At 37.1% G+C, this 27812-nt stretch overlaps 1 protein-coding gene across 3 annotated transcripts in view; it reads left to right on the top strand.

Annotated features, from left to right (window-relative positions):
* Positions 1 to 450: 450 nt before the first annotated feature.
* HHIP (hedgehog interacting protein) overlaps positions 451 to 27812 on the top strand; it is a 127622-nt gene continuing 100260 nt past the window's right edge. For 2 of the 3 annotated variants that reach the window (XM_023505956.2, XM_023505957.2), the window contains exons 1-4: positions 452 to 1406; positions 7813 to 8008; positions 16501 to 16657; positions 17305 to 17506. In XM_023505956.2, coding sequence (XP_023361724.1) covers positions 1125 to 1406; positions 7813 to 8008; positions 16501 to 16657; positions 17305 to 17506 — 837 coding nt within the window. In that variant the 5' untranslated portion in view covers positions 452 to 1124. Of the gene's footprint in view, positions 1407 to 7812; positions 8009 to 16500; positions 16658 to 17304; positions 17507 to 27812 lie in introns of all 3 variants that reach the window. The other variant, XM_003773168.4, reaches the window with a different exon arrangement.

Raw genomic sequence — 27812 nt, forward strand, 5'->3', positions numbered from 1 at the left:
TTCCAGGGTGGCACCGTGAGGTGCACGACTGCGGTCCCCTCCCCCGGGAGGTTAGAGAAAAGAGAGGAGCCCTCCCCGAACCACAAACACACGAGTGGCTGCTGGGAGAAGGGAACTCTTGCTTGTAAAAGCTCCAAAGTCCAGCAGACTCCATGCATTTATGCACATGGACTCCTCCGCATTCATGAGAGCAGGAGAGCATCGGGCAGCCCCGGGCCCCTCTCCGGCCGCTCCGACCCTTCCACCGCGCTACAGCCGCGGCCGCGGCGGTCACCTCTGCAGGAGCGAGCCCTTCTGGCGGGCACGCGCCCTCCCACCGCCCCGCCCCCCCGCTCCCCTCGCACACATCTCTCCACCCCGCCCCGCTCGGAGCACTTTCCCCTCCCCTTCTCTTGCCCCGGGGCGGGGGCGCGGGAGCAGCAGTGGTGACGTCAAGGGGCGCGCGGTGGCAGCACCTCCCCGCGCGCTAGTTAAAAAGAAGAAGAAAAGAGGGAGCGAAACATGAGAGCCGGTGTGAGGAGCTGCAGCCGCGGGCAGAGGAGATCGCAGCATCTTCTAGATCCCAGCGCTGCCTCCGCCTCCGCCGCTGCTGCTGCTGCCTCCGGGGCCGTCGCTGCTGCTGCTGCTGCTGCTGTTGCTGCTGCTGCTGCTGCTGCTGCTGCTGCTGCTCCTCCAGTATCACCTCCGCGACTCCCGTTACATGGACAACAAGTGAACTGGCGCCGCTGCCCCCGCCGCTGCCCCCGCCGCCTCCTCCTGCTCTTTCTGCTCCTGCTCTTCCCCCCACTTCCAGCCTGCACCCGAAGCCCCCTAACTCATTTGACACTGGCACTGCCACCACGGAGAGCGTCCCTGGCAGAAATTAAACCCATCCTCAGTCCCCGGGCTCCCCTAGGACGTTGGACCCTCTCTCTCGGCGCTTTTCTAAACTTGCTACAAAGTTGCTCGGGGGCCTCCTCCCCGCTGCCTCCCTTGGCCTTTTTGCCATCCTTGCAGCCCCCGTCCCCCCATCTCCTCCTCCGGGGGCTGTGTGGCAGGGCAGTGAGGAGAGCCATCCTTTTTCTCCTCCACGCACGTCTCAATCTCCTCCTCCTCCTCCTCCTGCTGCTGCTGCTGCTGGGCAGATGATGCTGAAGATGTTGTCCTTTAAGTTGCTGCTGGTAGCGGTGGCTCTGGGCTTCTTCGAAGGGGATGCTAAGTTTGGAGAAAGGAACGAAGGGACTGGTGCGCGGAGGAGAAGGTGTCTGAATGGGAATCCACCCAAGCGTCTGAAAAGGAGGGACAGGAGGATGATGTCCCAGTTGGACTCCCTAAGCGGGGCAGAAGCTGTCTGCGGTGCCTTCTACCCTCGGCTCTCCTGCTGTTCCAGGATTGACAGTCAGTCTCTGCTGCACATGGAGTCCAAGGTAGGCAACCGTCATTCGCATGGGTGCAAACTTTGGCAAATAGGCAGTAAGATGATGAAAGGGGTCTGGCAGCCCCGGGGTTCCCTGTGAAGGTTTAAAGCTGCGAGGCTTATCTGAATTACCTTTCCCCCCCTCTATTAAAACTCGAATGATTATTTTGCATGGATTCTGGGATGCCGAAATCGACCCCCAAGTTCCCTAAGCCTCTGTGCACGGTGCTTTGCTAGATCACCTTCTGGCTCAGAAAAGTTTGACTTCCTGCGAGTCTCTCATCCTCGCGTATGTGAACACTTGCAAAGTATAGAGATGAAGCGTGTGTTTCGTATTAAACCAGGCACTGGCTTCGGTGAAAACTGTAAATTAAGGTGACTGTGGTTTCCGGTTTATTTTTCTGGGGATAGAAAAGGCTTGTGCCGTTTTCTCCACGTGCTTGCTTTAGGGAAAGGTTGGACTAGAAGAGAGGATGTAGAAATCTGGGTGGTTTATGATCTCCAGTCCAGTCCAAGAGGGGAGTCTTGTACTTCGAATCAAACCAAGCTCGAGAGCTTTGAAAACCAGGGAAAGATTTTCGCTGTCACATTCCACACACAAAATGGGGAAAAGATTCATTAGCGCGGCCGCGCTCCCCACCCCACCCCCACATGTCATTGTAAATCCAGGCTCCGGATCGCGGTTACTTATAAAGCGAGATCTTTTGCTAGTTACTGGAAACTTTTCAAGACTGGTCATTTCATTCCACTGGTGTCAATATATAATATCCATAGTATAATCGTTTTATAGACTCATTTCGAGAAATGCTCATTTCAACTCGGTTTAAAAAAAATATATTTCTTGGCGTGCGCTGCAGTTATGTGGGGGAATTTACTCTACACCCTAGGGGGAAAGTGCCGGGATCACGTCATTAACAATCTCCGCACGTGAAATAAACAATCAGGTGTCTTACCGCCCCCACCCCTTTCCATTTTAGGTTTAATTAAGAATTCCTCTGTTACAACACTGCAGTTGTCAAGGTCTGCGAGACTCTTGGAAAACTTGTGTTTCAGTCTTGCTGGCCCAAGCATAATAAAAAAAAATACCCCGGCTGAATCTAATTTTTATGCTTAGTTCACGGTAGATTTCACTCTATTCTCATGTAAACAGCTCTTACGAATCAACATATGTGTCTGGGTGGTATCTCTCACTTTGTTTTGTAACAAAAAGCCATATTGCATCATTTAATTTGCTCAAGTCATGCAAATAGGAAAAAATCAATAGGACAAAAAGGGGTCGACTTATCCTCCTCCCTACTAAACTGCTGCCCACACACAGAGCCCTGTTGCTTATGGCAAAAGAATAACAACAACACCATTGTGTTGTTAGTTGGTTCACTAATGGGTGAAACTAGAGAACATCATTCTCCTTCAGTCCCCAGCTCTGTCCAAATGTTCATGGCTTTTGAGGGAGCATTTGTCCTAGTCCCTCTATTCCCAGATGAGTGAGAACTGTCTTCTACAGGTTTTCAGCTACAGCCTCTCTCTCTTTATTCTTACCATATGCAGGAGTCTGAGATTCTAAGCAGGATATATATATTCCTTTCTCCTACTCAGAAAGTAGCATTAAGCTCTCTGATTCTAATAGAATTAGATGACAAAGTAATTACATTCTGATAATATTAATAGTCCTGAAAGGGGACCTCCTCCCCCCCCCAAAAAAAAAGCCAAGAAATTCAAAGGAAAGTCTGGAAATGCATCTTTAAGTCACCCTCCTTGCCATGGACAATATCAGGGGACCAAGAATTGGAAAAACTCATGTATCTCTGAAGTCTTTGAGGAATAGGGGCATGTACTTGACTGAATTTGGCAAAAGGGTGGAGGGCAGTACTGTATCCCTTATGACTTAATCATGTTATAAAAATTATTTCCTTGCTTGAGATGGGTTTGCCATTTATCTATGCTTCCTTTACTTACTCAAAGGATCATAGATTTAGATAAAGCTGGAAGAGACCCTTAAAAGATCATCTAGTCCATTTGGCTCTGTGCAGATGAGGAAATGGAAGCTAGGAAGAATGGCAGCTTCTTGCTCAAGGTCACACAGGTAGCAAAAAACTGGCAAAATCAGAATTCTTCTCTTTCCATTTTTATTCCCCTCCTCATTTTAAAAGTGGGTTTATGTGTTGAAGTTTATTCTGTGGGTCCTGATATTTGTTCCCATTACAAATAGTCTATAAACCCACTGTTCTCAAACCACTTTCAAAATAAGGAATAAGGAGTTATCTACTCTGTAAAGATGTTCTTATTTATTTTCGACATATTTGTCCTAAAGTTTGAATGATATTTTAAAACCATGTTATCTACCCATTAAACCTTGCTGTTTATTCTAAGGCTCATTAGTTTATCATAAATATGGCTAAGCCATTTTAAATAATGCACATTATAGCCATTAGAAAGGTGTCTTTAAAGTTTAGCATGAAGGTGCCTGAAGATCTTTGCAAAAACAGAAAGGAAATTAAGAAAAACATTTTTCAAAATCTTCCTACTCTGTCATGACAGTAAGCAGTCACACATTTACAAGAGACCAGAATATTAAAGTTAGTGAGCATGCTCAGTTGCTTCTCTTAAGTATCATTTTTGTTCTAAAATGTTTTATATTAATATCAATATATCAAGGCATTCTGATAACATGTATATATTTTTTCAAAACCTCAACAGTAAGCCACTCCACAATAAGAGAAGTGATACTGTCATAACTTTACTTTTTAACAAAGCTCTTTAACTTCATTACAACCTTCAGAATATTCCATTTACCATATTCAAATGCAACAGCAACTCCAACCATCTCAAAAGCTTAACTTGTAGGTAAATTGACATAGAATACCCCCTTTCAATGTGTGTGTGTGTGTGTGTGTGTGTGTGAGAGAGAGAGAGAGAGAGAGAGAGAGAGAGAGAGAGAGAGAGAGAGAGAGAGAGAGAAAATGTATGTCTCCGCTACCTTGGGTGGCTTCACAGCCAAGGCTGTCAAGGAATGGGTGAAAAGTAATTGTTTTCAAGTGTGCCCTTTTACAACCATGTGTTTGCTCTGGCTCTTTCAGGAACAAAGGCTATTGTTGGACACATCTAACTAAACAAATAACTCATCCTGGGCTCCCTTTAACAGCTGCCTTAATACAATGATCTATTTACATATTAGCCTAAAATTGAAACTGAACTCTCTAATGACATAATCCAGCACTAGGGTCCAGAAGAAACATGTGTCTAACCCAACAGCTGAACAACCTTGCAGACATATGATTTTTAGAAATAAATTCGGGTACACTCAGGGATTTTTAAAACAACATCTTAATACGCTGTCATGCTTTATCCCCAATTTTGTCAATTCATCAGGCTCCTGTGGGTGCTGCTTAACTTTCTTTGCTGCTGGCTAAAGAAAGAAATACAGAAGGTCTCTGTCACTGATTTTTACTATTTGTTGATAAGCTTTTGTGGTAGGCCACACTTTTCTGTGTAGATTCCAGTATTTTGCTTACCTTTTCTTCAATGAGCTTTACTTTCATGTGGCTGGAGATTAAAGGATGACCTTCCAGATGTTATAAATTAGTCAGCAGCAAGTATAATCATTACTAGGCATGCTATAATAATGTTTCCAAGTTTTACATGTTTTCCAAAGTCCAAGTTAGGCCACTATCATCTGATGACTTTGGATAGAACTTTTTCTTTTTCAAGTCAGGAAAGGAAATTAGTTTCCTTTTCTTGTTAAGATCTATGGCATTGTCGAGCTCAGAGAAAGATGTGTGCATGTATGTGCATTTGTGTCTATGCTATTAAAGAAGACAAAATACCCTGCTCACACCCATACTGATCTGTCTAAAACAGCGTTTCAGCTTTGGGCTAAGTCAGTTTAATTGACTTCAGTAAGACCACTGGTTCATTGAAACCTAAGCTAGAATGATGGCTCTATCTATCTTCAGATAGATACTGCGGACCTCACACAGAGCAAAATGCTAGCATCCTGCTGTGTTGGAACAGCATGAAACTTAAAAAAGAGTAATATTGTACTTGATTTCAGATAATTTATTGAATCCTGCTCCTTAATCTTTTGATGGGTTATTTTGTGGCCAAGGCACATTCCAAAAATTGTAAAGGACCAAATTCTTCAAGCACTAAAATCAATCTCCCCCTGGATGGCAGCTGGCAGGGTTTTATTTCAGTTATTAAAAATGGAAGTATGCGTAGACTACATGAAATCAGATGTAATTAAACACCCATTTTCCACAAAGCCAAATAGGTAGCTTTGATTTCTTTTAATGCTATTTCTCTTCATGCTTTGCTGCAGCGATCTACATTGAATAGGCTACAGAGATGGAAAAATAGAATATTGCATAGATCTGGTGGTGTCTGGCAAAGCATGCACAATTGAAGACATTCTAAAAATTCTTGGAATGCAAATTCTAAGTGTCTTGTATATGTTTCTTTTTTAAAAATCTTAACCACTTAACCACTTGTCATGTAAGTAAAGTGAGCAAAAATCAAAAATGATTTGGGCTAATCAACTTTTTCTAGATAATAAATCATAAATTTTGTTTCTTTCCCCTCCAATGTGATTATTTTTATTGGAATTTTATATTTCAAATGTGTCATGGTCATCTATACACTTAATCTCAATCAAATATTTACAATAAATTATGAATTTTATTTCATTTTTCTCCCAAGTGGGATAATTTCTCTTGGAATTTCAACTTTTCAGCACATCCTTATATTCAGCTATCTAAACAATTAATATTCTTTGCTCTTTTAAATGCAAATTCTCAGATAAACTAGAACATTGTTGTTTTTTAAAAGGAGCATCTTGATTTATTCAAATCAGAACATCTACTTACAAACTAAAAAATAGAGTAAGTTGGTAATTGATTTCTCTCCCTCAAAAAAAACTTTTTAAAAATTGGTTTCAAAAAACATTATGATTAAAAGTATTCCTATTTATATAGAAATGTGGACTTAATCACAAAAACAATCCACATTTTCTTCTACAAATAAGGCAAAGAAATATGTATAGATTCTTTAGTACATTGATAGAACTTTTGAAATAAGTTCCTTTTAATCATTTGATTTTAAATCACTTTTAAATGATGATATGAATGCTTTAGTTTCAATGGTGCTGTCCTCCTTGACATTTCAGATATTTCTTTTGTGGTTATATCATGATCTGCATTTGTTAAAAACATAAATGAGACATATAGTATCAACTCAAAATAATGACTTAATATTGGTTATAGACTCCCTACTTTGTTCATTAGGTGATTCCCCAATATTTAACAAAAAATAAAAAATATTTCTCACTGGGAAGAAAGGAAGAAAATATTGAATGAAAAAATATATGCCATTTTTTTCCAGTGAAATTCATTACATAATGTAGTCTATAACTTTATAATCCAGTTATATGTTTATTTTCTTATGTATGTCATAGTTCTGATGAAAATGTGAAAATTTTTTTCCAGGTTAAGATACAGTGATCAATTAAAATTTACTTAATAGATTAAGATATTATTCCCATGGGAATGAGAAGGGTTGTTGTCACCTTTTCTCTTATTGGTAAGCTTTTTCCCCCCCTCTTTATCCTAGTATAACATATGAATCAAATGAAGTAATGAATGCAAAAGAATTTAATGAATTGTAAAATACTGTATAATAGGAACAGGTAAATGTTAACTGCTACAGGATATACATAAATGATCTTACAAGAAAAAAATCAATTGGGCATTCAAATGATCTACAATTATTAATTTTTATGAGAACTTCAGGAGAAAAATCAATATCAAACTTAAAATTTATGTAGGAGATAGGGCTGGGTATTCTTTAAATTGATAGTTACATTTGTACTCAGTTACAGTAACAGAGTATGAAGACGTTCAAATTAATCCCTAAAGTTTCACAAATGGAGGAGCAAGCCATAGACAAATGTACTATTTTTTATTGGTATGCATGAGCATTTCAGGTCATCTCCTAATCCTTCAAACAAACTAGATATCCAGGTTTTCTATGTTGGGATAATAATTAGCACTTACCTAGGGCTGTAAAGTTTATACAGCATTGAATATACACCATCTCATTGAAGCCTCAGCAACTACCCTGGGAGGTAGATTCTGTGGGTGTTATCCCATTTTGACAAATGAAGATACTGAGTCACAAAGCATTTGAGCGACTTCCTTATGGTCAGACATTGTACACTTAAAGGTGAGATTTGAACCCAACTTTTTCTGATTCCCAGTTGAGTTTTCTATTCTTCATACTATGTTACTTCTCATGATAACCTTGGTCCCGATAAATAACTTCTGCCTGACTGAGAATACTTTTCTCCTCTTGTTGTTACAAAGCAGCTTTTCCTGGAAAACGAGAAAGAGATGATGTATTTGTTTCTGGTTTCTGGCTTGCAGATATTTTCTGTTACCAACAACACAGAGTGTATGAAACTCCTGGAGGAGATCAGATGTGCCCACTGCTCACCACATTCTCAGAATCTATTCCATTCACCTGAGAGAGGGGAAGCCTCTGAAAGAGATCTAGCCTTGCCCTTGCTGTGCGAAGACTATTGCAAAGAATTCTATTACACGTGTAGAGGCCACATTCCAGGTAAAAGCAACTGCAGAATATTGAAATCAGATGTCTGCATTGCAGTGCATGCTTTTGCTTGCGTAAGATTTCTCTCACCTTTCAAAAGATGTGTTTTCTCCTTCATGTGTTTATTTTAGGGCATCACGATTTTAACGGTGTATTGTGATTATGCTTTTTAGTCATCCAAATAACGAACTGACCTTATTCAAACTTCTGAGTATTTTCTGCCATGCTGTTCAGAGGGTCAGCTTGTTAGTTACTTTGGATTATGCATGGCAAATTTTTAATGCCAGACAAACTGTCTTTCTCATAATCTGCTTCCAAGACACTTTCTCCCTTTGCCAAGCTGAAGGATTGTTCACTAATTTCAGTATGACAAATAAAATGGGAAAAAATGGGAAACTGAAGCTGCCATTAAAAAAAAATACAAAAGCTAAAAAAAAATAAAAAGCTATCTTCTGTTGTGTTTTTTTTTTTTTTTGAAAGACAGAACAAGGTGCACATATGCCAACAGCCAATTGAAAGTGGCCAGAAAATTTAAATCTTATTTTTGAACAAGACTAAGTGCTCCTCAATATATTATGATCAGAAGCAATCTTTAATGAAGAAGGGAGGAAGTGGAAAATTGGATATTTTGATATTGAATACCAAAGGGGAAAAGTATGTAGTTAGTCTCTGCTGCTGGATCATTAAGTACTTCGAATCTCAGAATTTCAGTTGTCTGCCTCTCATTATTCCTATGACCTCACCCAAGTCACTTTATTTCTTTGAGCCTCATGTACAAAATGAGGGGATTGGGCCACATAACTGCTAAGGTCCTTTTTCAACTCCACATCCATGATGCTATGATCTCATTAAGCCTGAGGCAATTACTATACACAACCTGACTTGTAAAGCATTGATAAAGTCCTCCTTGAAAATGTCAGCATTCCATTTTGCTAGAGTTGATAGAATGGACATCATCTCTGAAGATGGAGTAATATCTATTGGGGGACATTTTGCCCCCAATTAGATAAAATCACAGAAAATGAGCCACTATTTATAAGACTAAAAGATTTATCTTTAAAACTCCAGAATTGTGTGAGAGAGATTAGAGGAGAACTTTTAAATAATTAGGATACACTCTGTTCTTTAAAAAAAAAAAAAAAAAAAAAAAAAAAAAAAGGCTTTCAAATACTTAGGGTTTGGGTGCTTTTGTTTTGGGATCAGGGAAAGGGATGGGAAGGGAAGGATTGTAATACTCTTACTGACTTGAGAAAACATTTTGAATAGAGTTGTTCATTCCCTTTGGTGTGGGTTTAACATGTCTCTAAACTCATTCAAATATGAAAATATTATTATTGTCTTTATAAACTGCAGAGATGTTTCTAAGGCTCTCTTAAGCCAGCTGTTTCTTGCTCCTTATCACATTCCCCAAAGCACAGCAGACTAGGTCATAATTGCCAAGACTGCCTGCTGAGAAAAAGTAACAGATTAGATATCAGAAATGCTTGGTCCAAGTTGGAAGTGATGGAGATTTGCTTTTTTTCTGGTATAGGTTAAAAGTAGTATATAAACTCAGAATCTTGCTTAACATTTATATCTTTGAGTCCAAAAGTGGGATGGAAAAGTAAGGCAGTGATGCCTTTGGGGAGAAGAGGAGGTTTCTTTCTGTTGTATGTTGGGAATGATTTTAACTTCCCAAAGGAAATCTCTTTGGAGAAAGAGTGAGCAACAGCACAGGAGCCCTAACTGCAGGACTCTCGCTCCCCAGATCAACATATGTGGTGACGAATGACAAATTTATTTTTCTACAAAGTTTGTGTATATGTAAAACCGCTGAAGTGCATCAAGATGTCAAGTGCTTTTTGTGACCACCCAGGTTGCCTTGAAAGATAACCAGATGAAAGCATAACTTTAGTGCTGGACAGAGCAGCCTGCATGCTTTAGCACCAACTCCAATGGGCGCCTTTCCTACATCAATCAGATGCTAATAATCATTCTAAATACGTATTCTCAAAGTGGACTGTAATAACAAAAAGATGTTGCATTAATTATCCCCAACTTGGCTAATTGATTTGTTGGACAGCCTGAGCTTTGGCCCGTGGATTAAGATTCCTTCAAAGTATAAAGTGCTGGATAATACTCCATCCCCTGCCCCCATGCCTGTTCCCCAAATCACAGAGATTATTGGAATCAATGACTTCTTAATCTTTTTTTAATTTTATATTTAAATTAATAATCATTTATTTTCTTTCCCTCTTGCATCCCTTTCCCTATTTTAAAAACAAAAGAAAATCAAATTCTTTACAATGAATATGCATAGTCAAGCAAAACAAATCCCCACACTGGCTATGTCCAAATATATTCATAAACTTCTTTAAAAAAAAAAAAAGAAAGAAACAAATACCAAAAGGGAATCTATAATGTCCTCCCCCTCAAGTCTATTTCATGATTAGTTTTTTCTTCTCTAATGGAAAGAAGAAAACATTTGCTACTCTAAATTCATAGAATAATAGATTTAAAGTTTGAAAGGACCTTAGGGACTATTGAGTCTAGCCCTCTTGTCTTACAGATGAGGAAAGTGAGACTCTGAGAGGTGAACTAAGTTGCCCAGGGTCACACAGATCATAATTATAAGGAAATAAATGTTGTTTTTTCATTATTCATTAGGAAATTAGACCTGCACCATATTCTGTTTGCATCTCTTAGTAAAGCCAATTCATCATTTGAATGATGAAAAAATCACAATATACCATTCAGAAGCATTAAAGGCTAGATATTCTAAGTCAATAAAATTAGGAGGAAATTAACCCAAAGAATGTGTTTGAGAGGGAATTTGCTGAAATTTTTAGGGGAGGGAGAGTGATGATAATACAGTCTAGATCTGTTATTTTATTGGTAGAGAGAGCTCCCAATGAGGAAACTCTATCCAAAAAAAAACAGATCAGCAGTTGTTCCATCTAAGAGGGCTGTGGTGGACACTGAGGGGTTAAGTGGTTTGCCCAGGGTCACACAGCCACTAGATGTCTTTCCTCTTTAGCTATCTCCATGTCTGCTATTCTATGTTACCTATAATTGCCAAAGAAAGGAAGGATATTCAGACAATAGAAAAAGAAAGAAAACATATGCATATAAAAGGAAAAATCCAATTTTTAAAGAAAAAATGAAGTATCAAAAAATTATAAACCACATAACTAGAGTTGTTCATGAGAAAGCCAGTACACAGAGTTTTCCATTTTATTAGTGGGATAATCAGTTTCATCCTAGCAGTTGGAATTTACTTGATTCTTCTTCTCAATGCTCATCTTTTCCCTTCTTTAAATACAGTAGAATTTATTGCAGAAAAAAGGAAAAACTGATTATATATAGTGCCATGGTTGCCCTTTCAGAGGCTTATAGAAGTAGCTTCATATCAAGAAGGACATTATCAAGCAGAGAGTTTGGGCAATCAAGTAGAAAGATTGAAGAACTATTCTCACTTTCAAGAAGAAAAACAGGAAAGCAACAGTGGACAAAGATCATCATTTCCCAAATTATTCCCAAGTAGTAAATTGGCTAGAAGAGACCTTATAGGTCATTGATACCAACACCCTTATCTTGCAGATGAGGAGACTGAGGACCAAAGAAGTGTTTTTTGTCCAAGAACACACAGCGAGTAAGTTATGTAGCCAAGATCTAAGCATACCTTATCTGCATCCAAAGAACAGTTTTTAAAATTAGAAAAAATTAGCCTGATGGAAAAACAAATAAGTCATAGGACTTTCAGCTTTGGGAAAACTTAGAAGTTATTTGGTACAACCCCTTTATGTCATAGATAAGGAAGTTGAGGTCCAGAGTAGCTATCAAACGCTAAGCTGCAGAGCCATATTCAAACCTCCATCCTAGGCTCAGACTGCTCGTGATAGATGGAACACCTCCGTTTACATGGTCCAACCTCTCCCTTTTCTTGATGAGGAAACTGAGGTTCTGAGAGATTAGAGACTTGCTTGGGGCCACACAAATAGTAAGTCATATAGCCTAAGTCCTCTGACCACAAATCTAGCTCAATTTCTAATACAGACCATATGTTTCTGTCCAGTCATTTTTCACATGTGTCATTCTTCGTGATCTTGGCAAAGATAATGGAGTAGTTTGCTATTCCTTTTCTAGCTCATTTTTCCAAATGAGGAACTGAGGCAAACAGGGTTAAGTGACCTGCCTAGGGTCACATAGCTTTAAAATGTCAGAATCCAGATTTGAATTCAGGAAGATGAGTCTTCTTGACTCTAGACTAGTTACTCTATCCACTGTGACACTCAGTTGCCCCATTACAAGATATAACCTTTAATTAAAAATAATTTTCCCTCTTTCCACTATACCATGATGCCTATACATTTTTTATTTGAATGACAACAAGTAGGTTGCTGGTATATACCTTATTTTTCATTAAATGCTAGAATACAGCCTTTCCCATAGGAGGATGTTCATAAGAAATAGATTGTCAAAGAAATAGCCTGTCTGCTTCATCTGTTTTCATTATATTTTTTAGTACTTGCCCTACTGTGTTTTTCACTATAAGCCATTATGTTATCACATGCCCAGAGTTAGATAGCACAATTGGTTGAAGCCTGGTGCTAAGTAAGGTCAAGCTCATGGGGTTGTCTGATAGCAGTTAGCTTCCCTTCTGGTCCATGGCAATCATCTGTCTCTAATCTGCTCCAGCTATCTGGCAAATGTATAATTTGGTGGTGAGATCCATGTAATTCTTCTACTCAAAAAGCAACTTGAATCAGTGGATAAGTCTCCTCTTCCTCATGAGTGTAGAGCAGCTCACGCAATGAGAAAAGCAAGTTTTCCCTTGAATCCATGTTGAAAGGCTAGAGTTCAAGATTCCAACAATGGTATTTATTTTACAGGTCAGAGTTTTACAGAGTTCCTTGTGATACAGTAGGACTATATTCATGATTCAGGAGTATTATTAGTTATAGGTCAAGGACATTTGATAAGACATCTGGGCTAAAAATATGCAGCTGGAAGAGTAATCAGCATATGGTCATCATTAGCGGACCTGATCTTATTATGCTGATCCGGGGTGAGCAAAACACTCTCTGGCAGTAAAAATACTCTCCCATTTACTCCTTCAAGCATAAGGGTACCATTTGGTAAATTCTTTCTTCCCCTTCCATAAATGAGAGCATGATGCCCTGGAAGAATTCCGTTTCTCTCTGTGGGTGATCTTCCAACCAAAGAGATTTAATTCACCCTTGTCCACCACAAGGTCAAGTCCTTTAAAAGTCACAATTAATCCAGTCATTAAAAGAGAATTAAATCTAAATTTTCTCTTTGTTATGAAAATGCCATTCTTTCAGACATCATCATATTTCCATTATCAGACTTCTCAAGTTCCAGAAGTAATTCAGTATTAGAATTCTGCTTTTTTACTTTTTTTTTAATTTGTCTAAGAGGCATGGTACCTCCAGAGCCTTGAAAAGAAGTTTTATGAATTTAGACTCATTAATCTTCAGATCTTCCATTTTAAAATTATTTCTCATTTCCTCATGATTGTCCCTTGCTAGTTCCATATAAATTGGAACCAGCCACCAGCATTGTTGATTAATTTTCCCCTTAAAATGGTTTCTTTTGCAGACTATAATGCTGGACTATAAAACAAGATTATTTTTATAAAAGCAAATCCTAACTTCCTTAGGAATCACACTTTGAATTACTCTCTGTAAGCCTACATCAACTTCAAGCAAAAATTCTCATTAGTCTTTTATGGAAAGCCCTGATAACTTACACACTCAATCATAAATGCATTCATAGTATGCGAGTGGTCCAAGATTTTTGACATTTGTACAAAAATATCTCTACCTGGAGTTATTTACTTCAAAGATGATAGGAACCAGGCATGGGCATCCAAATGTTAAACCTAGCCCCACCACAGAGCTGAAAGTCTGCATGGGACTTTCAAATCAAACTCTTCCCTTTTTTTCCTGGAAGAGAATTATTTAAATTCTCTTAGGTATTTTTGATTTATATATTTAACCCTTAAAACCTAGAGAAGTAAAATAACCTTTGGGAAACAATCTTGATAGACTTAAAGTCCCTTCAAAGTTTGATTCTATCATCCTGAGTTATCTGCCTCATCCCTCAGTCATCTCCCCACTTACTAATCCCTCTCTTCCTTCACAAAGCAGCTAACCTCCTCTCAGCTGCTTTCCCCCTCCCCAGCTGTCATTCCTACTTTTTCCCTTCCCCCACCCAGACATCTGCTCTCACTTGCCCTTTTCCCAAATGCCAGTTTCAAGACAGTCATCTAGCTGGAAATCACCAGCGAGTGCACATTTCAGAGACTGGGGAGGATCCATCTATCACATCCGCTAACACAGCCCAGAGCAAGATTTTTTTTCAAATTCCAAGAACAACTTAAGATTTCAGGGGACTGATATCACAGGAGAATCAAGCCCAGTAACTTTTAAGGCTACTATCCATTTGGGATAGAAAATGCTTGTTCCATTGGCATGCCCAACTTGACTGAGCTCAATTTCTTCCTTCTAAAAGCATCCCTAAAAATTGCTCACATGAAGGCACATCTTCGTTTAGCCCACTTAAGAGGAGTCTTTCACCTAAAACTGGTGAGTAAGTAGAATAATGCTGGCAAGCCATTTTGCAAAGTCACAATCAAAATCTGAAATTAGATGCCAATGCAAAGTTGGTATGTCTAATTTTGTTTTGTTTTTATAATTAATATATTTTAAAACATAATTTTCCTCTGCTTCCTGGCCCTCCTTTATTATGGAATAATAGAACACTCAAAACCAAAAAGAAAACCTTGCTAACTGAAGTAGAGAAAACTTTGTCAAAATCTCTCTCATGCTATAAAGATCTTTTTAATGGTCAATTATTGCATGTCTTTATAACAGTATAGGTTAAAATAAAGGAAGAAATAAAAATAAAATAAAGGAAGGAATAAAAAGACAGATTAAAATAAAGACTTCTCAGTAAGAGTTTTCTTTAGTCATATAGTACATTTGATAATCATGAAAATCATTACAGAGTGCTAACACTATTGGAGAAGGTAGCAAGTTAACTTAATACATCTGAAATATATAGAATGGCTGAAAGATCATTTCAGAGGGGAAGGCGTTAGCAACTGAAAAGACTGGGAGAAGCCTTCTAGAGAAGGTGGAACCAGAATCTTGATGAACACCCAGGCAATCAAGAGGTGGCAGTGAGAGATTCGAGACTTGGGGGGGAGGGGAAGCGATTATGGAAGCAAGGAGATGCAATGCTGTATTGGAGGGAAGGGAGTAGCGGTAGCAGTGAATGAAAGGTTATTGGAAGAAAATTGACAAGGTCGAAGGGGCCAGGTTATAAAAAGCTTTAAATGCTAAGTAGAAAAGGCAGATGTATTTCACCTGAAAATAGAGCAAGGTTCTTTAAGCTGGAAGTGACTTTGAAGATAGCTGTGTCAAGGATTTGCCATCTAATCATTTCAACAGTTACTAGGTCATGTTGTGTCTATCTTTTCTTGCTTTTTTCCTCAAGCACAAAATAACAGAATGGCTGACTTAGCATATAAGATTATTTTGGGGAATAACTATCCTGAGATGATCATTAGATTTTTTTATATATAAAATAATAATTCTTATACCTAGTTCTACTAGCATCAGAATACTTGTTGACATGAAGGAGAAATTCAATTTAAAAATTCATCCAAATGGACACTTGCAGTATAAAAAGCGCTGGAATAGAAACTGGACCTTTCCATCCTTGAAAATGGTAGCTCTGCTGCTCATTATTGATCATTAATTTAAAACTGGAAGGTACTGGGGAGGTCCATCAGTCCAATTTCTTCATTTATCAATGGCTACAACTGTACCAAGCACTCGTCACTGAGCAGATCAGATTACATTCTACTCTCTAAAATTTGAGAAAGATTTTATGTACCAAAATCTTGGTTTTGAATTTGTATTTCCTCTTTAGAAGCTATCAAGTAATAGGATATATAGCACAACTTCAAAAGAAGAATTCATGTTGGAGAAGCTCACATTTCCCCTTCAAAGAGATCAGAAAGAAACTCTAAGATTCATATTAAGTACTTATTTATAAGATTCTTTTCAATATCTCTTGTATTTTTATTTCAATTTTATTGTCATTCATAAATAGAGTGCTGGATTGGGGATCAAAATAACTTGAATTCACATCCCACTTCTGACACTTACTCTATAACCCAGGACAAGTCATGTCACCTCTCCCAGCTTCAGGAAAATCCTTTGATTGTTCTTGAGCAACTTGCATTAAAATGGTGAGGGAACTTCCCAAATAGGAGTTTCCCATTATTTCTACAAAAAAAAAAAAAATTATGATTCCTGACAGGACAATAAATCATATGTGAGTGACTTTTTCTTAATACATTCTCTATCATGCAAAATTTTGTGAGCTTTATTTAAGTGGAGTTTTATTTTCTACTCAGAATACATATAAAAATTCAAATGCTTTCAGATGCTAAATATTTCTCATGATCTCTTTTTACATTTACTTCAAAGGTTTCCTTCAAACATCAGCTGATGAGTTTTGCTTTTACTACGCAAGAAAAGATGGTGGGTTGTGCTTTCCAGATTTTCCAAGAAAACAAGTGAGAGGCCCAACATCTAACTATTTGGACCAGATGGAAGAATATGACAAAGTGGACGAGATCAGCAGGTTCATAAAGATAAATGCTGCTTAATCTAAAAAAAAAAAAACTGACAAATCTTTGTGGTTTTGACAGTGAATCAACTCAGTCTGTGCTTATGCTCAGCAGCTGTGTCCTCCAGATGTTTTTTTCTTCTGTTAGTTTGCTTTCTTAAAAATTACATTAACGTAAATGCCTTTTTAATATTTAGGTTACTAATCGTGTTTTCTAAGCTTGGTATCTCTCTGATTCATATATATTTCATTGATATAGCTTTACATTTGTATTTCATTATTGAACTATTCAGTATGATTTATTTATGATTAACAAATCATTTCTTCATGATGATAATCTTCTCTGATACTCTAAAAATAAGTTTTGGCTTATGAATAGTTAGTGAAGCTTGCTAAAAATTAAACTGATAATTTAGAGAAACTTTTAAAATACATTTAGGCTACCTTTGCTAATATCTCCTTTATTCTTCTCTCTGATATAAAACTGCTTTGCTTTTTAAAAGATCTATTTCCCTGCCATATTGTGACTGCACAGTAGCCTTTCACCACTCTCCAAACACTGATTCCTCAGAAACTATGTCTTGAAAAAGGTGTGAGATATACATCTCTGCTCCCTCCATCCCCAATAAAAAAAACTGACTGGTTTTCTTTGATTTGTCTAGAAAGCACAAACACAGCTGCTTCTGTGCCCAGGAAATTGTGAGTGGGTTGAGGCAGCCCATTGGAGCCCTGCACTGTGGAGATGGGTCCCATCGTCTCTTCATCCTTGAGAAGGAAGGCTACGTGAAGATATTCACCCCAGAAGGAGAAATTCTCAAGGAACCTTTTCTGGACATACACAAACTTGTTCAGAGTGGAATAAAGGTTGGCATTCTTTTAATTTTCTTTATATTTTGTGGCACCTTTTGCTATTTTTGTTTTTTGTCAGGATTTATCTTTCTAATACTGTTCATTTTCCTAAAGGGAAAAATAGAGAGAAAATTGTGGCTCTTTCAGGAGAAAAGGGAGCAGAAAGAGGAGAGAAATTAAATAATTTAACTGAAGTGGAAGGAAGTTGCTGATTGTTCTGGGTTTTGTGGTTAGAGGGAAAATCCCTGGGCAGAGAGTTATGCTGTTTTTTCTATCCCTGTAGAGGTTATACCTTTCAAATGAGTTTTCTCATGTTTGCACAGAAAGCTATATGATGGACTGTATAACTAGCTGCCCCTTGTAGTCATTCACAATTGGTTCTGTCAGTACCAAGTCCAGTGTACTGTGATGGTTAAAAACCCATAGTCTGAACTGCCAATTTCAAATGCACAAGAGATTCATATATGATCAAGGACGAGACATTTACATCTGTATCTGCTGGACAATGAGTACTTCTAGGTATCCATGTGGTTGTGTAGCATTCTTCTTGTTCCTCATTTTGAGACAAACTGATCAAAATAGCTTCATGTGTATTTCCTCTCATCATGCTATCATAGGTGTCGTACAGATTTTGCTCTGGGCTGAGCAACCCAAGAACATCATTTGATCTGGACCCAACTAAGTTCTTAATTTCCTACCACTCCAAATGTTTTTAAGCTTTCTTTATGGAGTACATTTCCCCCAGTATGCTTTCTTCCAGTAAGTTAACTGGTTTGTTTTATAGTTGGGTCCATTTAGAATAAGAAAAATTCATTTTAGTTCCACATCTAGGATACTCCTGACAACCAGAAGCTATAAGGTAGTGTGTGTGTGTATGTGTGTGGGTATATAGATATAGATATAGATATGTATATATATCTAAAGTTATTCATAAAAAGGGGCATACTTGTGGGGGGAGAAAACAACAATAAAATATTTGAGCCCAGTGAAGATTACTTAAAAAGAGAACTCATGTATTTTGATAATCTAGCCAAAGAATGTCCATCTTTTTAAATAGCTCCCTTCAAAACTACTTAATCCTTCTAGTACATAGTTTTTGACTTAAATGAATATTTACTCATTTCTGAATATTGATTGTGTCTTAGATACAAATTTAAAATTTTGTTTAAACAAGTTTAGTTTAAAGTTTAATAAATCTGAGTAATCTAAGTGATTAGTTACGATGTATCTTAAAATCTAAACTTTGAATCTTCCAGATCTCAGTTTAGCATAGGTTAAAAAGATACATAGTCTTTTCTATTTGAAAAAAGTTAAAGATTAAAATATTTAGAATGCACTGGTCTATATCCCAGCTACCTGACGACTTTACCTATACTATATTCCCCAAATTACAGATATAAATCAGAGGAGGAGCATGGATTGGTAGTATCAGATTTTGATAGAGAAACTAACGCAGTCATGTGCTAATACCATCATTGCTGGCATTGTCTCTTTAATGCTAACATCACATCACTGCTTTTTGAACCTGTCTATCACAACAGACATTTAGGAACTCAAATCCTGGCTTCATGTGAAATATTGATGATTAATACCATTACTTGTTGAACAATTATTGAGCTGGCAGGAGCTTTGGACATCCTTTAATCCAACTCTTTCATTTTATATTTGAACAAACTAAAATCCAAGGAAGCTAAATGCATTGCCCAGTGTCATACAGCTGTAACAGACAAAGGCAGGTTTTTTAGAATCAAGAATTGACACCTCTCCTCTATAACATGTTATGTTCACAACCTTTGCATTTTAACTTTAATTGCCCTAACTTTGGATGTTCTCTTTGATATATTTCAAGCTTTCAGCTTCTCTTTTATAAATAAAAAAAGAAATGGTCCTTTTAAATTATAAAAAAAGAGCTAAAGGATATTTTGTCCGTATAGTCTAAACTCAATCATTTTTAGCTTTTGAAACACAAAAGGATGCATTCTCTAAATAAAACTTCTAACACTTACAGAGCACATACAATAGTACCTGCAACATTTTAAAAATTCCTATGTAATAAAATACAGAGGTTATTTTTTCAGATACGAAACTATATTAACATGAATCGTGAGCTCAGTAATGTGCCATCAGAACTGTGATTAGGCTGTTGCAACTGACCTTTGTACTAGGATGCCAGCGTTTAGAGGGCATTGATGGTATTTGCATTTCTTTAGCGAAGAGCAATTACTGGACATTTCTATCGAGCAAGAATAAGTATCTGATAGCTTTCTTTGTTTGGAGGTAAAAAATCTCTGTGGGGAAGGGGTAAGTCCAGAAAGTTCTGTGGTTTAAAGGCATGAATCAAACTTAGAAGAAAAAATTTTAAAAAAAAAAAAAAACAGATCCTGTTTCCGGCCCCACAAGATTCCAGGATCTCTCTTTTTTCTTGCTTTGAGCATTGTGATTCATCTTGCTCATCAATTTCTGTATGGAAATAATGCCAATGTGAGTTCACTTGGTCTCTATAATAAACTTTCTTCAGGTAGAGCATCTCCACCCATTGGCCAGCCCCCCAAATCATACAACTTGGCATATGGTAAAACTAATGAGAAAAGATATAAGGAAAAATGTCCCTATAAGACGGGCTATTAAAATATGAAGTTGGCTACAAGAGAGTCTAGGGAATTGCTTTCTCTAGTAATCTTTAAAGAATATAAAAATAGACAATCATTTTCTTTCTGAAATGAACCTGCTAGCATCAAGGGCTTGAAAGCTTCTCCTTGCTCTATGAATCCTTATTTCTACTTCAATATAATAGCCAAGGGTAAAATCATTTATAGGAATCGAACAACTGCTAACTTTCTGACTCTGTTTTTACTAAGGCTAAAAAATACTATAGGAAAATTTTAAAAACAAGCAAAATCATCTCTCATTGCTGTCATCTGGACTGGGAAAAAGCTTTCTATTCTAGGCTATTGACTTGTTGTGCTTCATGTGTAGAACACAGATGTCACAAGTAAGAACACTGGAAGGAATCAGAAAGAACTAATGACTTGTTGGTATTGAGAAATAAGTGCTATTAGATGACAAGTATATTTTGGTCTCCATTTAAAAAGATGTGGTGAAAGTCTGTGTTTGTAACTTGGTGTTTCAGAAAGTGGTGAGCTTTGCAGAATATAGAAACTGAGTCACCAACTTAGCACCATTTCCTGGAGATCTTTGAATAGAGCGTTGCTGGTTCATGCCCAAATTCTCTTATAGACAGGGCTCCGGCATTCAAGGATTAGGTGAAAGATGGAATTTACTCTTCAAGACCCTGAGAAAAGGTAGACAGGCAAATATGGTGAAGCAGGTAAGAGCCATGAACTAGGCATGGGAGATACCTGGGTCCAGATCTTACCTCTGATAATTTTTTTTTTTTTAGTTCTCTGACCTGAATCAAGTCACTTAACTTCTAGGGATTTAAGGAATTTCCTAAGACTTTGTTCTACTATGTCATAGATAGATGAAGAGATCTTTCTTTTTCTTCTTCTTCTTTCTTTTTTCTTTCTTTCTTTCTTTCTTTCTTTTTTCTTTCTTTCTTTCTTTTTCTTTCTTCACCTTCTTCCTCTCCTTCCTCCTCTTCTTTTTCCTCTTTTTTCCTCTTCTTCTATCTCTTCTTTTTCTCCTTCTATCTTCTCTTCTTCTATCTCCTCTTCTTCTTCTTCCTTTTCTATCTCCTCTTCTTCCTCTTCTTCCTCCTCCTCCATATTACCAGTGGGAGACATGCAGAAACTCTGACTCTCAGGGGAAAGTATCTTTATTCAAGATTCTAGTAAATCCAAATCTTTAAATTGTTTGTGTATTTCTTGGAACATTCTAGAAATTCTGTTTTCCTAGAAGTCTTTTGGAAAGATTTATACAAGACTGTTTCAGATGAAAGAAAGCACTATTTTTTCCCCTTAATGTACCTTAATGTGAACCTTTACCTGTGGAGCTTCTATATTGATATCTGAGAACAAGTGACTGGTTATGGCACTTACTCAGTTGTTTTTCTTAGAGTTATAGTTTTCATATATATACAGGTATATGGGTGTATTTATATGTGTGTATATGTGTATATGTTTATATATATTTATGTGAATATAGATATAATTGTATATACATATATTACCCCACATTATATCTATGAAAAATAATTATGTGTGTGTGTGTGTGTGTGTGTGTGTGTGTGTGTATCTTTCTATCTCTGTCTCTATATCTTATCCACAAGCTTTAAGTTATTAGACTCTGGCAATCTAACAGTCAGCACAGATAGTTTTGGGGGGAAAACAGATGTGAATTAACAAATAGCTTTTTAATGTTTGAAAAATTCCAGGTTAGTTTGTCAATTATTTGACCCTTATTGTTTATGACATCAGATAGCAGAACTAAAATGCTTATCACAATGAGAATAATTCCTTTTTTGACATGCAGGATGAAATTATTCCTATGATTTAAAAAAATTAACCACTCAAAAACTTTTTTCATACCATCCCTGTTTGGCATTTCACGTCAGTTTCTGTAAAAACTGGAAGGGACTCCTGGGTGGTATTTTAATGGAATTTCCTGATGCATCTCTTTGAATGGCTGACTGTACTGGAGTTGAAGGCTAACCTAAGCTTGGCATGCATGCAAAAGTGGATACAAGTCTGCACCTGTCACCTGCAGTCGCGCCTCTGAGAAGTTAATGAGCACATTTCTTTCACCTTCAGTGATTGTGAGCAATCAGAGGACAGACGCACTAGCTCGCATCCTTGCCCTTTCAGGGAGATCACGCAACAGACAAAGCTGAAAGATGCGTCTGTCACTGGCACAAGTGTCATTGGATTCCTAGCTATCCCTCTGCATCGACACAGATTCCCATTTCAAAAGATGCTTTTCGAAGTAGCCCATTTACCCTGGAAAGAAGACGACGTATGTCTGAAAGCTGCTGATTGTCCGGGTGATTGCACACATTGAAGCCAGTCTCTGGTGATACAGCAGTCGGGGTGACCCAGAGTCATGGGAGCATGTGGAGGAGAGCTCCTTCATGCACAGGAGCAAGCCCTTAAGGGGGAGCCTCTTGTCTCACATGCTTGTAATCACATAAGTGACTGAGCATCACAAGTCTGGTGAAATCCAAGTGCTCATCAGCCCACGGGGCATGAAGGCACAGTAAACGTTTCAGAAACTTACACCGCTGACTAGCTCATTCATATTTCCCCTGACTGTGGAGTGCTACCCAGCAGAAAATAAAATGTGAAATATTCTTTAATGAAAGATCAGAATTCAAAGAGCAAGGAATAAGTCATTGATTCCTACTCAGCATCACTACATTTGGGACTGCAATTAGATTAGATGATCTCATGTGAAATATAATTCAGTCCTTTCTACAGGCTGAAAAAATTTTTGGTTTCTTTTAGATAGTTCAAGAAGGCTAAAAACTAATATAACTTCTAAATTACAAATGCTGAGAATATAAGATCCAATAATAATAAGAAAATGGTCTAACCAGCTAAAAGTAATGGAGACATCTGATGGTATGAATGTGTGTGCATACTTATTTATGTTAGTGAATCTCAGTTTAATGACAAGAACTTCAGGGATGGACATAACATTTATATAACATATACAAAATCATTGTGGTCCTGTAAACAACTTAAAGCTGAATCCTCTTTTTGGTCAAAAAACCTTCTCACTTGTGTGTGTGTGTGTGTGTGTATGTGTGTGTTTTCAAATTATACCTGTTACCAATTACGTGGGCTTGGACTATGATAAACTCTATACATTCAAGCAAATACTCACTATCTTCCTTTCACATTCATCAGATATTTGAGTGCCTACTGTGTCTAATATGATATAATGAATCTGTGACTTTACTGGTATTGGAAACTCCTTGTACAAATGTAGACAGTTTCTCTGCCATGGAGTAATTAAGTGATTTTTCCCAGCCTCCCACAGAGAGTCCATTTTAGAGGCAGGGAGTCTCTGCTTTAGAAGAAAGCTTTCTACCTCCTTTTCCATGCTACCTCTCATCTGATCATTTGATGTGGGGAGAGGAGGCAAAAGCTATATACACATATAACTATGGTATAATAGAATGATGTGTAAAGGAGCTGTCCAGACAAAGTTTTATGAGAAATTTGAAGAAGGAAAGACAGTGTAATGTGGGGAGAAATGTATGTCAGGGAAAACTTTTTAGAGATGATATCTGAATTGCATCTTTGAAGGAAGGGAAAGATGTAAGCAGGCAAAGGTGACAGGCAAAAATGTGAAATGCAATATTATTTTTTAATAATAATGTCGGGTCATTAATGGATATTTCTGAGACTACATACCCCCTTACTTTATAGAAGAAATAAATAGGACTCAGAGAGATTAGATTTGCCCTAGATTCCACAGGAAAAATTGTATGAGGCAGAGCTGGGATTTGAATGCAGCATCCTACAATAAATACCTTGTTCTTTCCATATAAATAATAGAATTGACTATGCTAGTTGGAAAAGACCAATATTCATTCACACAGTGTTCTAGATCTTCTCTCTTTGAAACAGAAATGGAGAATAAGAATGCTTTTTTATGTGTTAAAATATATAAAGCTAATTCATATACATGAGATATTTTTAAAATCTTCATAGAAACCCAATGAGGGAGACAAGTAATTATGATTACACTTTTTAAATGAGGCGCAAGGAGAAGATGAAATGATTTGCTTGAGATTCAGTGGTTACCAACAGGCAAGTCTGGGAACAGACTTCAGATTGGCTGATTTCCAGTCCAGTGTTCCTACCATGGTAGTCATGTACCATTTAATAGTGGAACATTTTTCCTCCTACATTTTCACTCTCCAAGAGCTGTAGCTGTCAGGTGAAGGATTATTTTTAACATTGTCTCCATCCTTTTCTTCCAAATGATGGTTAAAGAAAAGAGTTCCTTGATATGAGAGCTTTGACTGGTGCCTTTATTAAAAGGCTTTGATATGGTAAGGTTGGGCTTTTGCAGACTCTGTAAAACTCTCTGCCTTTTCTTACCTATCTAGGAATTTTCTCCGCTCTGAGCTCTTGGAACCATATTTCTCCCTGAAGAGTAAAGAGAAAAAAGAAATAGTGGAAAATATTCTCTATTGTCTTTCTCTTCTAAAAGCTTAATTGGATTTCCAGTTAGAACTCTTAAGACTATAGATAGAACTGGAAAAAAAAAAAAAGAAAAAAAAGTGACAAGTATACCAAATCTGTCACAAAAAAGGGAAGTGCAGAGACTTTTTTTTTGGGGGGGGGAATTTAATAAAAACATTTACCTTCTACTTCCCTTGCTTTCTATCAAACTATATCATGAATAGGAGGAATTCGGTCTTTCTTCAGTAATTCACTTCATTTCTACAATCATTTATTCAACTTTAGAAAATATCACATTGAACAGTAGATAAAGCATCGAATTTGGAATCAAGAATCCTGATTCTGACATTCATTAGTTTTATGACCTGACCAAATAATAACCTCACTCTATTCTTTAGTTCCTCATTTACAAAATTATGGGAATAGCTAGAAGCTAAGGTTCTTTCTAGTTGAAAATCTATGATACTGTGACAATAACTCAGTGCTCCAATTAGATTATTCAATATTGCCAATAGCCACAATCAAGTTGTCACTCATTGAACTATTGTGCTGAGAGTGAGGATCATAAAGTGATTATAATAACATGGAATAATTCACTCAGTGAAATCATTTTTATTGGATGGTTCATTTAAAATACATACACACATATTTAAATATTTTCAAAGTACCAACTCTTTTCAAAATACCAAAGTACTATCTCTGGCTTTAGCTTCTCCTAAGAAGAAGGGATATTGGTAAGTTGTAGGAAACATGGGTTATAGCAGAGCTGCCCAGAGTCTCAGGGGAGTAAGGGAGAAATAGTATGATTAGTTGGAAGAAAAATGTGTCATTTACCAGGGAGAACTCAATACTTTCAAATAAATCTAGAAATTTATACCTCTATGTATTCAGTAAACACAGGAAATGGGGAAGCCAAACTCAGCAATTGTATTGACCATTCTCAGTCCTAGAGAAGAAATGAGGATGCACCTATGTCCTTCTCTTTGAAGAATAGGGGACTTTGATTGCAGAACATTGTACAGTATGTGGCATAAGGGTTATTTGGTGTCTTGGTTACTGGGTCATTTGGTTTTACTTAACTATTCTTCTTTGTTACAAAGGAAGGGTGGGTGGCAAGACAATTTTTTAAAATGAAAGGCATCAATAAAACACGAATTATAAAATTGAAAACAGAATGTCAGACTAGATAATCTCAAAAATCCTTTCTAGTCATGATTCTGTGGGTTTTAAATAATAATTTCTAAAGTTGTTTTAATGCCTTTGTTTTATATCTTAAATGTTTCCTGTTATATCCTCCCCAACCCTTATAACCTGAATTTACCTTATAATAAAGAAAAACCTACTTTAAGTGTATACTTTATGCAGGCCACAGCTAGGAATGGCATTCATGAACCATAGTTTACTTAGCCATTCGTCAACTGATGGGCATTGACTTGGTTCTTATGTATTTTAGAGTTGTTTTCATTTAGTTTATATATTTATAGTATATATTGTTCTGATTTTACTTTCCCTGCTCATCATTTGGTCCAAAAATTATATTCATGTTCAATATCATAAATTCTCACCTTCTTCTTTCTGTCTTGTTAAAACTTGCTGCTTATTACTTTAATTAGCTAGGTCTTCTAAATATAGAATTTATTGATGACTTTTTAAATATAATTTGACATTTATGTTTTGTTGATATTTCATTTTTATAACACCTAGATTTCTTCCCAACGTCCCTTTTGTTTCCCAATCCCAGAGAACCATTCCCTATCAAAAATTATTTATTAAAAAGAGGCAGGAAGAAAAAATTAGGGAAAAAAACAAATCAATACATTAAAAAATCTGACATTACATGTAGTGCACATATAATATGTGGATCCTCTACATCTGTCTTTTCATATCTCTGTTTTAGGACTACGCTTATTCTTTTAAATTTTGCAAACTTCATTTTCATAGAGGGAGTGGTGAGAACACCTTAATTTGGGGCATAGAAACTGCATTGTAATTATGGGATTATGTTAGATTACCTATAGAACCAGCTAATGTCTGGAGCACTTAAAATAAGACCTTTTAAAATAGTATCATTGGTCATAGGATAAAGGTTACTTTCAGGTCTGCTCATAAAAATGGGCTTTGCAAAATAATGTGTAAACCACACCAGATAATATAACTAGAGATTTAGGTTTGCAAAAGGGTTTATAATGTTAGTATCATGGTTAGAAGGCCAGCCCCAGAATCAGGAATATTTAAAGTCATTTTGAAAGTGTCCTAGCTGTGTAGCCATGGTATACCTGAGTTTGCATTATTTAGGAGGGACCTGTATTGGAAAGTCCCTGCAGTGATCAAATCACAGGTTCAGAACAAAAATAATGGTGATGGTGATAAGTAAATGATATTATAACAATACTTTAGCTTCACAGTTTACAAGCCACTTTCACATTCATCTTCTCTATGAGCTTCCTGGTATCCTTGAGATGTAGAAGGGTAACATCCTCATTTAAGAGAGGCAGAAACAAGGGTCAGAGAAGCTAATTGTCTTGCCCGGGATTTATGCAGAATTAAGTAAAATGGCACCAGTTGGACTGGAACTCACATCTCCCAACTCTCAGTGAAATGTTATCTTGGGTCATCTTGCGTTAAAACGTCCTTTTCTAAAGTAGTCCTTATGATTACATTAAAGTCAATTCCATTAACATTTATTAAGCACCATCTATGTGTAAAAAAAATAAGTGGAATGATAGAGGAAATGGCCTAAAGAGCTTGTCTCACAGACAGAAAGACTTGATTCAAGACCCAGCTCTTAAATGTACTGTCGTAACTATGGCCAAATGATTTAACACCTCATAGCCATAAACATCTCTGAGAAGATAAACTGAGTCAGAACAAATATGTATTTGGTATAGAGGGAAATTCATGGGAATTCCCTACACAAATAAAATCCCAGGTACTGGTAAAAAACTGGGCAAAGTGCCAAGGTCAAGGAGCTTTCTGTTCAATAAACACCCATTAAACACTTACAATATTTGAAGTATCATGGGATAGAGGATAGAGTGCTAGATGTAGAGTTGAGTTCATATCCCACTTCAGACACTAGTTGTATGATCCTAGGCAAGTCACAACTTTTCTGTGCCTCAGTTCTAGTTGTATGATCCTAGGCAAGTCACAACTTTTCTGTGCCTCAGTTCTAGTTTTAAATCTAAGATTTTGTGGAAGGCCCTAGGGATGCAAAAGCAAGAGAGTGCCTC

Source organism: Sarcophilus harrisii, chromosome 6, assembly GCF_902635505.1.
Source record: "Sarcophilus harrisii chromosome 6, mSarHar1.11, whole genome shotgun sequence".
Lineage (NCBI taxonomy): Eukaryota > Metazoa > Chordata > Mammalia > Dasyuromorphia > Dasyuridae > Sarcophilus > Sarcophilus harrisii.